Source organism: Eleginops maclovinus, chromosome 12 (genome assembly GCF_036324505.1).
Source record: "Eleginops maclovinus isolate JMC-PN-2008 ecotype Puerto Natales chromosome 12, JC_Emac_rtc_rv5, whole genome shotgun sequence".
NCBI lineage: Eukaryota > Metazoa > Chordata > Actinopteri > Perciformes > Eleginopidae > Eleginops > Eleginops maclovinus.
This window is the reverse complement of record NC_086360.1, coordinates 6,246,836-6,263,225: the sequence shown is the minus strand read 5'-3', so window position 1 is coordinate 6,263,225 and position 16,390 is coordinate 6,246,836. Positions and strand designations below refer to the sequence as shown.

The following is a 16,390-nucleotide window of genomic DNA, read 5'->3' as shown; positions in this document are numbered from 1 at the left end:
ATAGGCTAAGGGGCGGGACATCTCTTGCACATCAATTCATTTTGCAGTTAAGTATTGAAACACTCCTCGTTGATTCCCACTATCACTGTCAATAATGCATATACAAACACACACTGAGAGCCTCACCTCTCTTCTGTGTCAGGTCCACAGAGATGTGGGACTGTGTGGAAGAGCCGGAGGAGGAGGAAGACGACGCGTCGGGGGAGAGGCAGAACTCCTCCGGAGGCCTCTCGGTCATGGAGAAGTAGTCCGGCAGGAAGTCGCTATAGATCTGCTGCAGCTTGGCTGATTGGCCCACTACTGTGACACACACACACACACACACACACACACACACACACACACACACACACACACACACACACACACACACACACACACACACACACACACACACACACAGGTGATTAGACACATTAACACACACACCGCCATTTTAGGAAACATGAAAAGCTCATCAGTATACGTTTTATTGCAATTGCAGGTGAGACTTTAAGGAACACCGTCATTAACCTCTAGCATATTTGTTCTCCAAGGAACCCTGGGTAATATATTTTCTGTAACTTTCCCCTCAGAAAATGCATTCCTTGCACCTTGAAAACCGTATTTAGTATTCTAGTCTACTTTCAAAATATCCTATAACTAGTTCCAACAGGGAAATCATGAGCACCATGAAGGCGTCCCAGCGCGTGGCCAGAGGGGGCTGAAGGGAAATCAAACACGTTCCGTCGGGCAGGTCGTGGTCCCCCACCCTTTCTGGGTTGTAGGTTACCAGAGAGGGCGTCTGATCCTGAAGAACAGTAGCCCCCAGAGACCCCCCTCTCCAATCCCAGGGGGTTTCGACGACGGTACTCCCTCCATTTGAGAGCCTGGGGGGAGAGGTGGTGTGCTGAGGGGGAGGTTTTTCGGGTGTTTTTGGAGGGGTTAGAGAATGGATTATTGAGTAAATGGGTAAAATAAATATATGGGAGGAAGTCAGATGGAAAAAAAGATGGAGGTTAAGGTGAAGGAGAGGATGTAAGTGCATGCAATGAAGGGAGAGAAGAAAGAGAAAAAGACAAGAGTAAGAATGTCGCTTTGTTTGAAATAGTACATCAAAACTGAACTCTATGGCCGGAATACACACGTGTGTGTGTGTGTGTGTGTGTGTGTGTGTGTGTGTGTGTGTGTGTGTGTGTGTCCAAATCAACAAAAAAGAGCCTGAGTCAAAAGTCAGAGTCATCATGTATTAATCTGAGTGGATATATTTGTTTAGATGTAGCTGTTGGTTTGGTTCTTATCAATCAATATTTGTAATTGTCTACATTGCTTTTATCCTTTTATTATCTGCACCGCTTTAATCCTGTCTATTTCATCCTCATGTGTCTATGTAACTGTAGGACTTTGGGCTGCAATTATTGTATGAAAGATGCTATACAAATAAAAAGCTTATTATTCATATTATTGTTTTTATCAAGGTTAAGTCGAGTTCCATAGCGATTAGCACGCTAACTCACTTGGCAGATTCACACGCCTGGGGCAAGAGTATATCTGAGGTAGATATGCAGCAGGCAAAACTTTCTCAATTCCTAGTGCAACACTGACAATCAATGTGCAAGTCCGAGTCTGAGTCATTGTGCACGACAATTCATAATTCTGAGTTTGAATAAGAGTAATCAGTGCGAGGGTCCGAGATAAATCAATGGTTCGAGGCCAGGCCTGCTGTTAAGGTTTTCTTTTGTCAAAGTACAATAGTAAGTATGGATCTATAACGAAATATGATGCTTATGAAGCCACAGTGTCTCACGTAGAGATACTGCAGGTCCTTTTTTCCAGTAGCAGTCAGACTGTACAACCAGCAGCAGACCATCTCACACACAAAGACTATCTCTGATGTGCAATAACATTTCCTGTAAATACAAAACTTTGTGCAATTTCACAACTCATGTGCAATATAAACTCATGTGCATGTGCAATATAAACTCATGTGCAATATAAACTCATGTGCAATATAAACTCATGTGCAATTTACGCATTTCCTTCCTTTTATTTATTTACAATTTGAAAATGTTACCAGTTATTAGAGTATTTTTATGGTCACAAAATAAGTATAATCTACTTATTTTTTTACCGTGCTGTACTTATCTGTTAATTGTTTTTACGCATTACTGCCCGCCCATATTATATAACAAGCAAGTCTTCTCTTTTTACTTTAACCTGCACTTTTGCTGTTGTAATACTGTAAATATCACTGTTGAGGGACAAAAAATGTTTGCATGGTTGCAACTTTAAAACACCTGAACCCTGAGAAGATGAAAGAATAAACTGAAACTTGAAAACAAAGGATTAAACGATTGTTCTGGCTTCATTTCGCCCAAAGCTTGATTTGCCTTAAAAGCAGCCACATGTTTCAATGAGAACAACCCCTGAATATTTTACTTTTGAATATTCCTATGGAACCTACCATGATGTGCCCTGGCTCCGGGCCCTTTGCTCCCCTCCACTTGAGAGTCCATGGATCCCAGTGGGCTCAGTGTGTCACTGTGTAGAGCTGGTAAACTCTGTAGAGCTCCATGATGGAAACAGTGTCCCTGCACCGCCGGCAGCATTGGAGGCACATTCCCTCTCTTCACCCCCAGGGATGGAGGTGGAGGGGTAGGCGGTAATGGTCCTGAACCCCCTCCATGCTTTCCTGTGGGCGGGGTCTGCAGGGGGCCAAGTCCGGCTGAAAGCGGACATGAGAGGCTGTGTGTGGGCTGAGGGCTGGGGGTGCAGGTGGAGCAGGTCCCGGAGCTGGGCGCCCCCTGCAGTCGCACGGGGGAGTAGCTCCCGAGAGGTGAGGGTCGAACCGATCCGGGTGGAGGGGCAGCGGCAGCCCCTTGATACCGGTGAACATTCTCTTCTGCATCTTCACTCTCCTCCCCCACCGGACCTCCAGAACCAGAGCCGGACCCTGAGCCCGAGCGGACCTGCATCCCAGAGAGGTAGCCTGTGAGCAGGGGCAGCAGAGGCTTCGGCTGCGGGGGATTGGAGGCGAACTGGTGGTGGAAGGTGAAGGGCTGTATGGGGAGGGTGGTGGGCCGCTGGTCCTTGGTGTAGCGCACCACCACCGGACGGCTTTCTGAGGAACTGGAGAGGCCACCTGGGTTAGCAATGGGGAGGGTTGGAGAAAAGATGAAAAGAAAATGGGGAAAAAAAACTGTTAGTTTAATAAATAATTTTTAAAAAGGTTTTCGTTCTTATAAAATGTGTAAAACCAAAGTAAGCAAATCTTCAATAACCAAAACATTAAAACCGCCATGAAGGTAGGATTTATTTATGGGTTCTTGTATTAGAATAAATTGGTTTTATTTAGTTGTACTTCATAAACTGGCAACTCAACTTCAGGCATTAATTTTGAGGTACAAGGTAAAATGTATCATATTTGAGTTCTTTTCATCTTATGATCATGTATTGTATAATTCAGAAAATGACACACAATTTCCGTCAAAACACCTTATATCTAACGAGTAGTGTAAAACCCAAACATAATTTCAATTTGCACTGATTAAAACTGAGCAAAGTCTCAGAAGCTGGATCAAGTGGGTAGACTTAAAATAGCTAAATAGTTATGAATAGGCAGGTTACAGACTAGAATTGAAACTAAAATGACAGAGGCAACAGAAAACTGCCCAGTCATGAGTCACAAAGCTCAATCACCCTGATAACAGACAACCATACCGTTTAACCCATGTGCACACACAATCACACACTCAGAGACACACACACACACCTGAAGGCAAGGTGTCAGGAGACACGCCAGCGAGGAAAAGCCTTTTTCTGTAGTTCTTCTCTTCCACAGTGAGTGTGTGTTTTACTGTGTGTGTGTGTTCCAGATCCAGTGCAGGCAGAAGAGCATGTGACGTCAGCGGTGTTGCGCAAGCTGTTTGTCACCCTAAGCCTGGCCCACCGATGCCACCTGAGCTGGGTGCGGTGCTGTCTCTTGGCTAACGGGGGCGACATTGAGCAGCAGTAGGAGCATGATGGAGGAAGGAGGAACTACACACCCAGCAGGCCTCAGCTCTCACTGGGGAGTGAGGACAGGAACACTCCCTCTCTGTCTCTCTTGGATCTGCTCCGTCATCCCTCTCGTTTTTTAATCTTACCTCCCTCCTCCCTTTTCCCTCTGCTTCTTCCCTGCCTTCTCTCTTCCTCTCTGGCTCCTCTGCTCTTTAATAGATGAGTCCATTAGACAGTCGAGGCTTTCCCCTTTCTTTCACAGCTTCATGTTAGCATCATTAACGAGCCAGCTGCCTCTCGAAGGCTTTTAAAGAGGCCTGCGCGCTGCAGTGCAACAACGCAGCAAGTGAAGTCTGATGAATAATATATGTTGCTGCACAGCCTCTCATTATAATCTGAAACCATCGCAGTCCATCTGAAGACAGAATGACAAACTAAGAGGATGTTTTGGTGGCATGAGAGACACATATTTCCTCAAATATCTTCATCAATTCTTTGTCATTTTCCTTATTTGTTATTCTCACTGCCCCAGGTCTACATACAAGCCGGTTTTAATACAATTATAGAGGGCGGAGAAATGTTGTTTGGTTCAAGCCGCTGCACAGATGCACTGCGAGTAAATTATAAGTGTACATTACGCAGCTGTTATTAGTTTGCGAAATAAGATTGGGTTTTTTAGAGGGAATACGATCATAAGAGCCTCAATCAATGCTCTTAGTATAAAATGTCAGAACAATAGTTTAAAATATATATAATCCCAATTTCTTATATACTGTATTTTCAAACGTCTATAAAACCCAAAGGTTTCCAGTTTGCTAAAATGGGCACAGTCAGCAAATATTGACCTTTTAAGTAATAAAAATATTATTTAAAGAGGAACTTTTATGATAATGTTCAGGTTCATATTAGTATTTTGTGCTTCTACTGAGACATGCTTCCATGTTTTAATGTTGACACAGCTCTTTATTTTTCTCATACTGCCTTTTTCTGTGCTGCAGCAACTCTTTTCCCCCCACTGTCTGAAACCAGAGCCAAGATTGCTCTGATTGGTTAGTTAGCCGGCTCTGTTGTGATTGGTTAAAGCTTAGAGATGTGCTGGAATTTTCACACCCCTTAGCCTCACAAACAATTTATGGGAGTGTGAGTGTTTTGTAGTGATGTCACTAAGTCGCAGAGGTAAACAAAGGACTACAATCAAGGCGTTTCAGGCAGGGGTGTGTGTGGGACAGGAATTCCCAATGGAGGCGAATTTGGGATTGTAGACTTTGCAGAACATTTACCTACATTACACTACAGAAGGGGAAAAACCCCCAAAGCATAATATGGCCTCTTTAATTGAAAAGAAGAACATCAAATTGAATTTGTATAAAGAGATTTTCTTTCTTCCAATGTTCCTAAGATTATTTAAGAGTGTGAAAGAAGACAGCTGCAGCTCTATGGGACATTCCTCTCCTGGTGCATACAATCTTAACCGTCCTTGGTTTTATTCCAAAGGAATTCCAAGCACTCGCGCGTGTGTATATGTGTGTGTTTATCCAACCACACAGACAAAGCAGGCCACTGAGACTGAGCTTCATAAAGTGCTGTTGGTTTCTGTTATAACAAACTAAAGAAGTGTGTATTTTTGATTGGTTCTACACAACAGAGAAAAACGACTTCCCCGTTAAAGGAAATATATGATATTATATTTTTCTAGTTCTTGATAAATATATTGTGTTTGTGAAGAACTTCAATATTCCTCCTCTGGATGCATGTTGGATGCTGTAGAAGTCTTTGATAATAAATAATGCATTGTAATATCATGTTAAGTGATACTCTATTGATTCTCAATAACAGTGTAACATTATTTTTGGGAGATAAGAGTGGTGCGGTGATGATGTATTTTTGTAGGCAGAGCAGGAATTTAGCATTGCAATGGGATTTTTCCATTGTATTTTGAAATATTGCAGAAAATAAGATTGGTGGTAATTGGTTGTTTAGCAGTATAACCTCCAAATATTAACCCCCCTATGATTTTTACACACAGTCGCATTGTTGTGCATCACCACCGGTAAGCTAAAATTGGCTAACGCTCAAACTGATTACTTTTTGTAGTGTTCATTTTAACACATTTTCGTCGCTTGTTAGCAACCACCGTTTTAATGACACGGTGAAACTTTGGACATTTGCGTGTGAAGTATTCACTGAAGTGTTTTATAAATGTATAAATCTGTAGGATGTGTTAACCAAAGACCTTATTTCCGGCATCTAACTGAAAACACAATCAAACCGTTGACTTTGAGAAGAGAGAACCTGATGTGGCACATTTTCTGGTCTTAGGACTCATTCCTGCACCATAATACAATGGATGCTTGTCACACAAGATTGTTTGTTATTCATTCAAAAGGACACTGTAATAGTTACCCATCTTTTAGCACCAAAGCACCTGTCAATGACATCACAGTCAATAAGGAGCCCTTATTTTCCGTAGGCATAAATACGCTTCTGTAACTTGCTCTAAACTTCCCTTGGTGTACAGGCTTCCTGGATGATAATTATACACACACATGCAAACGCTGCTGACCCACACGGAGCTTAGAGTGCTTATATAGACCTCAGCGGGATTTTTTTCTGCACCTTTATCTCCTCTCTAACCTGATTGTTATTCAGGGCGCATTCAGCCCACTTCAACCCTTCAGTCCTTCTGAAAAGCTGAGGATACACACTCTGCTCACGCACACCATGCAAGTCTTAACATATAGCACCAAACAAGACAATAAAAAGACTTGCACAAATATATGTAAGTTAGAACTGTTTGTGTTGGTTTGAATGATGCAATGGAAATGGAAATTCAACATTAGGGTTGCAGGATTTCTAAAATGAACAATTATACTGCAAGATGATTTTTTGGTATGGTTTGCATCATTTCATGAAGTCCGTAGAATAAGCTTAGAAGTTCAGGACTTCTCAACAGCACTACAATAACTATTAAAGAATGATATTTTCACATATTTTAAAATATTACACTTGAACATTGCACTAATCTAGATTGCGGTTTTGTTAAAATGCGATTAATTGCCCTATCCAACATAAGCTTTTGTGTATGTATAATAATCTATGTGCGAATAATATTGTCAGCAAGTACATTTTTTTTTTCTCCTCGGGATTTTTGCATTCAACCAACAACAAATCCAACAGTGCTCAAAAACCCTACGAGGACAACTAAAACAAGAGGTTTGAGAGACACATTTTTACATAAATTATTATCTGTTAAACCACTGTGCTCGTTATTTTTTAGTTTGAATTATTATCGACTGAAGCAAAAGTAGATGAAGCAATACAAATGCATACTCTAGTGAAAGCATGGACAAATATTTATGTTCTGTAAAAGATTGTACAGCTTTAACTTTTAGAGTAAAGTTTTACATTTTCACTGATCAGAATTAGTTAGTAAATCGTATAAAATGTTTTAATTAATTAGCATGATCTGAAATTGTTGATTGTCATGATGTAGTAATCCAAAGCGAACCATCACCATCCAACTGTGTAGCTCTCCTGAACTTCTTAGCCTCTATTCTGATTGTTTCCACGGCAAGCAACTCAAGAGCTACATATTTTTGCAGGAGTCGTTGTAAATAGGCAATTGTTTGCAAACAAACAGTAATTTTTTGGGTAAAGTAGTCATTTCATCTACGCAGGGACTACAGGAGAAAAATAGCCTAACTTTGCTAACTGTTAGCATACCTTCAACATACCTTCAACTTTAGCCCGAGTGTCCCTTGCCCCCTCCAGGTGTCGCTCAATGCTGCCCTGACTGTAACACCTTGTGAAGGGTACAGGTGAGAGGCTGTTACTGTCAACCTCCACACGCTGCTCCAGGATCGGAGAGAAATCCACGGAGGAGTGGGTAGAATAAGTGGAGGAGAAAGGGTCTGCAGCTCCGTTCAGCGGGGGTGACCCCCCCGAAGCTCCGTTTCTCCGCTTGCTTCTGGCGATCTCTGCGAAAGAGGTGACTCTTGGAGGAGGAGGCAGGGTTGGGGCAGTGCCCTCGCTGAGCCGGACTGGGCAGCTCAACATACGCTCCATAGACCCGAGCCGAGGAGACGGAGACTTGTCCAGGTTGCGGTCGTAGCTGCGAGAGCGGGGACGGCTTTCAGAGGAGGCCCCGATGACATCGCGGCCAACCACAGGAGGGGAGATGTTGACATACACCTGACCTTGGATTACGGTAGGAGCAGCTTCAGACCCACCGACTGCTTGCTGATTTTTCTCCTCTTTGTCCTCTTCTTCATTATCATTATCATCATCATCATCATCTTCATCATCTCGCTAAATGGAACAAGGAAAGAAGAATGACTAACTATGGGTTTAAGGGTCCATCGAGATGGATTGATATATGGGTGAAATGATCAACGGCTCCAGTGTCGTTGATGCAAAGTTCAAACATTGATATAATCATCTTTGAGATATGCCATTATTTAAAAGTGGTTATTGGAAAACACATTTGCACTTAAACATGACAATTTGTGGCACTTTATAGTTAACATCATGAGATCTTTTTTGTTCTTGTCATTTAAAGGGGCCCTATTATGCTCACTTTTGGTGTGTGGGAGTGAAAGTTGGATTTTAGCCTTTGCAGACCATTTACATGCACAAAAACCTACATATCAAGTGGAACACCCTCAAAAAGCATAATAGGGCCCCTTTAACAGAATAGTTTTTTTTAAATTTAATTGTCTGGTAGAGCCCAGAAATAAAATAGTCAAATCATGTTTGATTTCCATTTGTGAGTTGATTTGAGACTTAATGTGTTAAATGGGTAAATTAGATTGTCTCATGTTGATAAAAACTTCAGATTAATACCCCTAAAAGTTAAATTACTTCAAAAGATGTAAGACAACCACTACACAGCAAAAGTCCTCAACTGCACACAAGCTAGATTTGTATTGACACTTTTACAGACTAGAAATAATACCCTTCAGCTCAACATTACTAAAAATAATCCTCAGACATGATATCAGATCAGCCCAGACAGTGGCTGTGATCTAAAGTGAGCCATTGCTCACTGTGTTACTCTATCAGTGTCATGGCTATTTTAGGTTCAGGGTTATTGTCAGTCACAGGGCCTTCAGTGTTTTTTTTCAGTGTTCATGCTACTTGTCCATTGTGCTGTACCCCTTACATCCAGGACATGGTGAGACCAATCCTCTTTGGGAAACACTCTGTTTTAACGCCTGTCTCTTTAAGCGGCCATTGAGGAAAAGCGCACTGTGCTGATTGGCTTGCAAGAAAAATTGAGATAGTGATACTCAGATGGTTGTCAGTATAATCTAAACAGTGTTCTGTTTTCTGAGAGAGGCAGCTCATCAAAAAAACTGACTTGGTTGTCTTATTTCACAGTTTCAGGGTTGATAGGCAATGCACACATCTTTTTATACTGTATGTGCACTAAAAATGTAAGTTTCCCCTTTAAAACCAGTGAAGTAGGATTCTCTACTCACCCTAGAATACTCCACATCTTCATCTTCTTCTTCCACACCCTCTTCATCTGTTCTTTGCCTGAACAGGAAGTACTCATTGGGTTGGGTCGGGGTGGGGCTGCCTTTGCTGTGCTCATCGGAGCAGCTGTGGACCGAGGAGCCTGCGGGGCTCGGGGACGACTGGGAAGAAAGGTCACAGGTGACCAGCTTGTAGTAATTCTGGGTGGCGACAACAAGGCGCGCCTGACTCTGGAGACAGGACACGAAGTCTCCGGACGACCCAGAATGTGGGGGCTGGTAAGAGTTGCAGTTGGCGTCGAGATCAATAACCCCCTGGTGCTCCACAGCACAGGAGCAGGTAGAGGAGGTGGACAAGTGCGGCTCATGGATCAGAGGGAAGGGCTGTTGCTGTGACAAGGGAGGCTCCGTTGGCGAGGTGTGAAGGTCTAGATAGAAGGCCCCTCCGGTTGAGTCTCGCTTGTTCCCTGGAGGATCAGACACAGACGAGGTGCGGGAGTGGTCTGTGGAGCTGTTGAGGTTGGTGTGCCCAGAGACCGGTGGCTTCTCAGGAATGCTGTTGTTCATCTTGTTGTAAATGGCACTGAAGTTCACGAGCACGCCATCAGAGCTGTTGCACGAGGAGTCGCTGCCGTAGCCGTGCTGGCACTCCGAGAAAGGCTCCGAGAAGGATTCAGGGAAGTGCTGGGGATAGTTCTGGCTGAGAGCACAGCAGGAGCAGTGTTGCGTGGATGAGCTGGAGGAGCTCCGTCCACACCTCATAGGATGATCTCCATCGTCATCGCCCCAGTCTTGCTCTCCACAATCCATGGACATGTTGGAACCACTGCTGCCGAGGCGCAGCTGGCTGTCCAGTCCTAGAATGTCCATGTCCTCCAGGTGGGTGGAGAGGTCCGAGGCTTCTGCCCTGAGGGACTCCCCGCTGCTTCCACCCATGGACCTGTGCAAGAGGAAGGGCTCGGATGCAAAGTTGTGCAAATGGAAAGAAGCTGTCTGGTCATCGTGGGCAGAGTTCATGTCACTGTGAAGGTGAAAAGACGAGTCTTCAAGATAACCACTGAGGTTGTCACCGTCCTCTTCCTCTTCTTCATCCTCATCTTCGGTATTCAGCAGAAAGGGATTGTGACGCAATGGATTTCTGTTTCTAGGTTTGACACGTGGTAATGTGTGAGCTGTAATCAGCTGGTCGTCTGAATTACTCGAGGTAAATGATGAATCATCACTTGCTGTGCTGCCTCCTCTCCCTCCCACTTTCCTATGTCTTCCCCCGTTGTGGGATGCCCAGGAGACGTTGGAGGTCTGGATCAGGCTGCTGAAGAGGAGTGCCTCTCTCTGAAGGATGTCTCTCTCGGGAAGGGAAGTGGTGCGACTCAAGCCCAAGTTCTCAGGTGGGATAAACGGTTTGCTCCTCTTCAGCGAGCCCCCGCAGCCAACCTGCCGCATACCTGAAACCTGGCAGTGCACCAGGGGGATGTGGCGTACGATCAGGGTCTCGCCTGACAGCTTAGGGGGGCTGTCCATGGTCCAGGTGGAAAAAGCGTGAGACAGGAGCAGAGCAGGCTGAAGGTGATGGTATATATGTGGTTTCTTGGAGGGTTCTGTTCAATTTGTGTATGCTGGGCACAGTTCTGCAGGGCTGCCAGGGATACAGAAGGAGAGGTCCAGGAAGTCAACGCCGTGGTCAGAGTGGTACATCTGGAAACACAATGAGACAGAGAGGAGAGGTGTTATAAAAGCAAGCTCCAAAGGCCACATACAGGCTTCAGGCTAAACGGTAAATCATGTAGAGTCCAGGAAATAAAGCAAGAAATTGATCAATAAGAAGACATCAAGCTCTTTTCTTTTTGACTGCTTTTATTGGACATTTCTTCATTGTTTTATATCCTCCCCTCTTGGAAAAGTTGATTTTTATTTCCTAGTTGTAATCTAATTTAGCCTTAATGAATATGAAAATAGGGCATTGCTGGAACAAGACCTAAATCCCTTACATTTTTAGGTTCCTTATTTTATTGTATTTATCTTATAAGGTGCTGCAGCACCTCCTTCACTCTGCTCTGATTGGTTAGCCGGCTTAAATTTAACGCCCCTATGCCGGGAAGTGGGGGGGTTACTGTGTGGGAGAGAGACGTTTGGATTTTAGCCTTTGCAGACCATTTACATGCACAAAAACCTATTTAACACTACAGGAAAGGGGAAAACCCCCAAAAGCAAAACAGGGAAATGTCTTTACTTCAGTCGAGATAAATTAACAATGGCAAGACTTTTGTTGAAATCATGTTATTCAAGATTTCAATGGTCATGTCATACATTTTCCATGCTTCATTTTTTCTATTATAGTGTTTGTTTAATGTCTTTTAACATGAGTTCACTAATATACGCTTCGCTAAAATAGCTGCAGTAACAGTACAGAATGTTTCCCTTCCAGTCTCGTCTGCGCAGCAGGGTGAGTCAGCACCATGTGAAGTGGAAACGGTAAGACAAACAGGCACACACACACACACACACACACACACACACACACACACACACACACACACACACACACACACACACACACACACACACACACACACACACACACACACACACACACACACACACACACACACAAACTGTTAAACAGGGATATGATCTCATCCATATTCGGATAATACACCCTGAATGACACACACATACCGATACACACAGGGAGCAGCAACCGTTTCCCTCACCTTTATCTGGCGGACCTTAACTGAAATACAAATAAAATAAATCTCTAAATTCCTATTATTGGTTTATTTCAATGAGCTGATTTTTGTTTTAAAACAATATGTTTATACATTCTTACATCAAAAATGTGAAAAACAAATGAAAGACAATGCAGGACATCATTTCTAAAATTAAGATTGAAATATATAATAAAATAAATAAAGCAAAAAATAAAAAGACAGCAAATGAAATAAAATCAAAATAAAGGCAAAAACAATTGGGCAGTGGCAACATTATCCTAAGAAATGTACAAAGTCACAGCAGTTTAAGAAGTAGTTTACTTTTTTCTTTTCAACCCTCTCATGGATTACCATTGTTGCTATTTCTTAGTATGTTTGACACATTAACATTCCCTAATACAGTGGTTCTTAAACTTTTTGTCTGACGACCCCACAAAAAAAACTGGAGAGGTTTGGTGACCCCACTTTCCCAAAAGTGTGTAAGTGTGACATCACGTTTCCGTAGCAACCGATTTTTTGTTCCAATCCAAACAAATTAACAATGTATGACGATTATTTTATGGAAAAGGAACGATTTTGTGTGAATTAATTTACGAGTTTGCGTCTCCAATGATTTGAGTGATAGTCATACATTTTGAAAGAAACAGCAATGCCATCTGCAGTTTGGTTGTTTGGGGGCGGGCTGTAAATCGCGTTGCCAGGACAACGTTATGCATTGCAAACCCATGGTAACGACTGTCAATCAAGCAAAAACAAATAGGCAATGTGTAAGAAAAGGCCTGGGCGGCAACAATTTATTAACGCAAACAAGAACTGGAACAAACAAAGCAATGAAACAAATGTCCAAATCAAACGGGAGTCAAGAGTCAACAGAGAGTGTGTATGATTGGAACGATCTCACTTCCTCTTATACGGACGCCATGTCAATGAGAAGGATGGGCCTGCTTCCGCGAGCATAGCAGGTCAATTCGGGGATCGATGCTGCTCACAGCAACACGAAGATTCTCCTCCATGCTGTTGAGACGACATCTGTATTTGTTCTTTATGTAGGCCAGGGACGAAAATGTCTTTTCGCACAGATAGGTTGATCCAAACGGCGTGAGGATGTCCATGGCAGCCTTGGACAACCCGGGGTATTCCTGCACAACTGACAGCCAGAATTCATCTAGAGTTTTTGAGGCAAACGACGCCTGCAATGTGCGGTCGCTGGACAGCTCAATCAGCGCATCCTCGAGCTCAGATGGCAGGTTGTTTGAGGAGCAGTTGGTGAATGGTTGTCGTACCCAGTCAAAAGGCTCTACATTCTCCGTGAGGAAATACTTATTGAATTTGTCGAGGAGACTACGAAGATGACAGGTTATTGACTCTTTCAATGAATTGGCATTCATGTCACTCTCCAAAAAGTCGTGCAGCTCCGAGAACATTTCAAAGTCCCCACTCTCTGCACGGGCTGCCCAACGCTGCAATTTTTTTGTGAAAGCATTCACTTTGTCTGAGAGGGTCAGGATGTTTGTGCTGGGGCCTTGTAGTGACAGGTTGAGACTATTTAATTTGTCAAATATGCACGCCAGGTATGCAAGACGTGATAACCATCTCGAGTCAGTGAGATGGTCTGCAAGAGGGGAATGCACGTCTGAGAGGAAGGTGCGCACCTCGCTTCGCAACTCGAACAGGCGTGTAAGAACTTTGCCCCGTGAAAGCCACCTTACCTCTGAATGAAAAAGAAGGGATTCATGTGCAGACCCCATTTCCTGGCAGAGAAGGGCGAAGAGTCGTGAATTTAAAGGGCGCGATTTGATCGAATTCACTATTTGGATTGCTGTTTGAAGAACATTGTTAAGCTCGGGTTCAAGTGTCTTGGATGCCAGGGCCTCCCTATGGATAATGCAGTGTGTGAACTTGACATGTGGTGCAACGCTAAGGACCTTGGCTTTCAGCCCTTTGTGTTTTCCCATCATAGCCCCGGCACCGTCAGTGCATATGCTTATGCATTTATCCCAATCCAGGCCTGTCTCCTCCATCCAACCATTAAGACAGTTAAAAATGTCTCCACCAGTACATCTTCCTTCCATCGGAGAGCAGCACAGCATGTCCTCATGCAGTTTCCCGTCATGACTGTAGCGAATGAAAACCATTAAATGGGCTACATTAGTCAAGTCAGTAGACTCGTCTAACTGCAAAGAAAACCGGCTGTTTTTCACTCTCTCGATGAGCTGGCATTTCATATCATTAGCGATGTCGTTAATGCGTTTGGACATGGTATCATTGGAGAGGGGAATCTGTTTAAGCACACTTGCGATCTTTTCACCATGCATTGCTGTGGTCATCGCAATTGCTGCAGGAAGGATGAGGCTTTCAGCAATTGTGTGTGGCTTTTGTGCTTTGGCTACAAGGTGGGCCACTTTGTATGACGCTGCCAAGGCTTTGGTGGGCACAGTAGCTTGGCTATGCACAACGGTCTTTTGCCCATGCAGCGCAGCTTCTTTTCGTAAAAAAAATGTCATGGGTTTCTGAGCATCATCTGGATGTCGGCTTTCGAGATGTCGTCTCATTTTTGTGGGCTTTAAACTTTCATGTGCCAGAACATCGCCGCAAATAACACACTGTGGGTGGTCGAGCTCATGTTTTACCTGGCACGTGAATCCATATTTAAGAAATTCTTTCAGGTATCGGCGACGCCTCGTTGGTGGGTCTTTTTTATTCTCACCACCGGCCAAACTTGTCCCATCTGAGGATCGCGGAGGAGTAGGTGCACAACTGGAGGTAGATGGCACTTCTGAGCTCAAATCATTGTTTTTTAGCAGCCACCTGTCCATTTTTGATGAAAGTTATAACTAGGCTAGTGGCTAAAAAAGTGGCTAGTATCACAAACGTGGCTAGTAACGTGGCGAGTTAACTATGACGTATTGTAAAAAAACCGGGAAGAAATTGAGTTTGAACAGTGGGCGCAGATTGTTACATTGTTTCTATCATAGGACCAATAAACGATTCGAAACGCCATTTAAAGCTGGGCAACTTTTTTTTTTCTCTCTCTCTCTCCCTCTTAACAGCGTGTAGGAATGAGAAAAAGGCAGATTTTCATTGTATTGACATTTTATTTTTCGTTGTTTCACCAGGTGTTATAACAGCTAATTTCCGACTGAAGTAACAAATAATTTTGCGACCCCACGGAAGTTTTTGCCGACCCCGTTTGGGGTCGCGACCCCTAGTTTAAGAATCACTGCCCTAATAGTTGAGTGAACTGCCCCAAACCCTCTCAAAGGTTTCATTTTTCCTTTTCAGAATATATGTTATCTTCTCCATAGAACAGCAATAACTCATTTCCCTCAGCCATTGGCCCACCTGTGGCCTCTGAGTGTTCTTCCATGACAAGGGGCAAAATCCCAAAATCAACAATTTAGGATCAAGAGGTATCTTGACATCTAGCATTTTGTGAATTATTTGTGAGATCTCGCCCCAGAAAGTTGCAATCTCATTGCACTCCCACATGCAGTGGAAAAAGTGTGCCTTTAGAGTGTTCACACTTAATACAAGTATCTGGAAAGTTACTATTGAACTGATGTAATCTCACGGGTGTTATGTACGTGCCCATCAGTCAGTTGTTTTGTAGCAATTTTAATCTCGTATTCGCAGTCTGACTATGAGCCTCTGTACATATCACACCCCAGTCATCCAAGGAGATATCCTCCTGTATATCTTGCTTCTAGGCGTTAAGCTGGCCGGTAGAGGATTCAGTGCAGTTAAAAATTAGCAAGTCATATAGCACTAAAATACGTCTTTTTCCATGACAATTATCAGAGATCAATCGTTCCAATTCAGAAAGTGGTGGGGGAGTTAATAACTGATTGCAGGACGCAGTAATAAAGCTTCTATCCTGTTAGTATTTAAAAAGCTGCTATTTGAAAGACCAAATTTAGTACTCAACTGTTCAAATGACATCAGCGTTTCGTGTTGGAACATGTCCCCTATTTTTGTTAAGCCTATGGTTGCCCAATGATGGAAACCTCGGTCCATTCTTCCTGGTTTAAATTGGTCATTTCCCCAGTTTGGGCTAAAACGGGACAATGACGATTTTTCCCCTAGCACATTTTGAATTTTATTCAAACAAGAGACAGCTGGAAGGGGGAGGAGAAACACAGGGGCAACAGGTGAACACAATGACAGAATCAGGCACAGGAGGGAAACGCAGACAGGAAGTGAAGCTTAACGAGTGACACAAGAGGGGAA

General features: G+C 43.4%; 1 protein-coding gene across 1 annotated transcript in view; it reads right to left on the bottom strand.

Annotated features, from left to right (window-relative positions):
- Nucleotides 1-47: 47 nt before the first annotated feature.
- Nucleotides 48-16,390, bottom strand: part of rusc2 (RUN and SH3 domain containing 2) — a 30,411-nt gene continuing 14,068 nt past the window's right edge. The window contains exons 2-7 of the mRNA XM_063896775.1: nt 9,459-11,150; nt 7,713-8,286; nt 2,444-3,121; nt 671-889; nt 127-297; nt 48-85 (exon numbers count right to left, since the gene is read on the bottom strand). Coding sequence (XP_063752845.1) covers nt 48-85; nt 127-297; nt 671-889; nt 2,444-3,121; nt 7,713-8,286; nt 9,459-10,976 — 3,198 coding nt within the window. The 5' untranslated portion in view covers nt 10,977-11,150. The remainder of the gene's footprint in view (nt 86-126; nt 298-670; nt 890-2,443; nt 3,122-7,712; nt 8,287-9,458; nt 11,151-16,390) is intronic.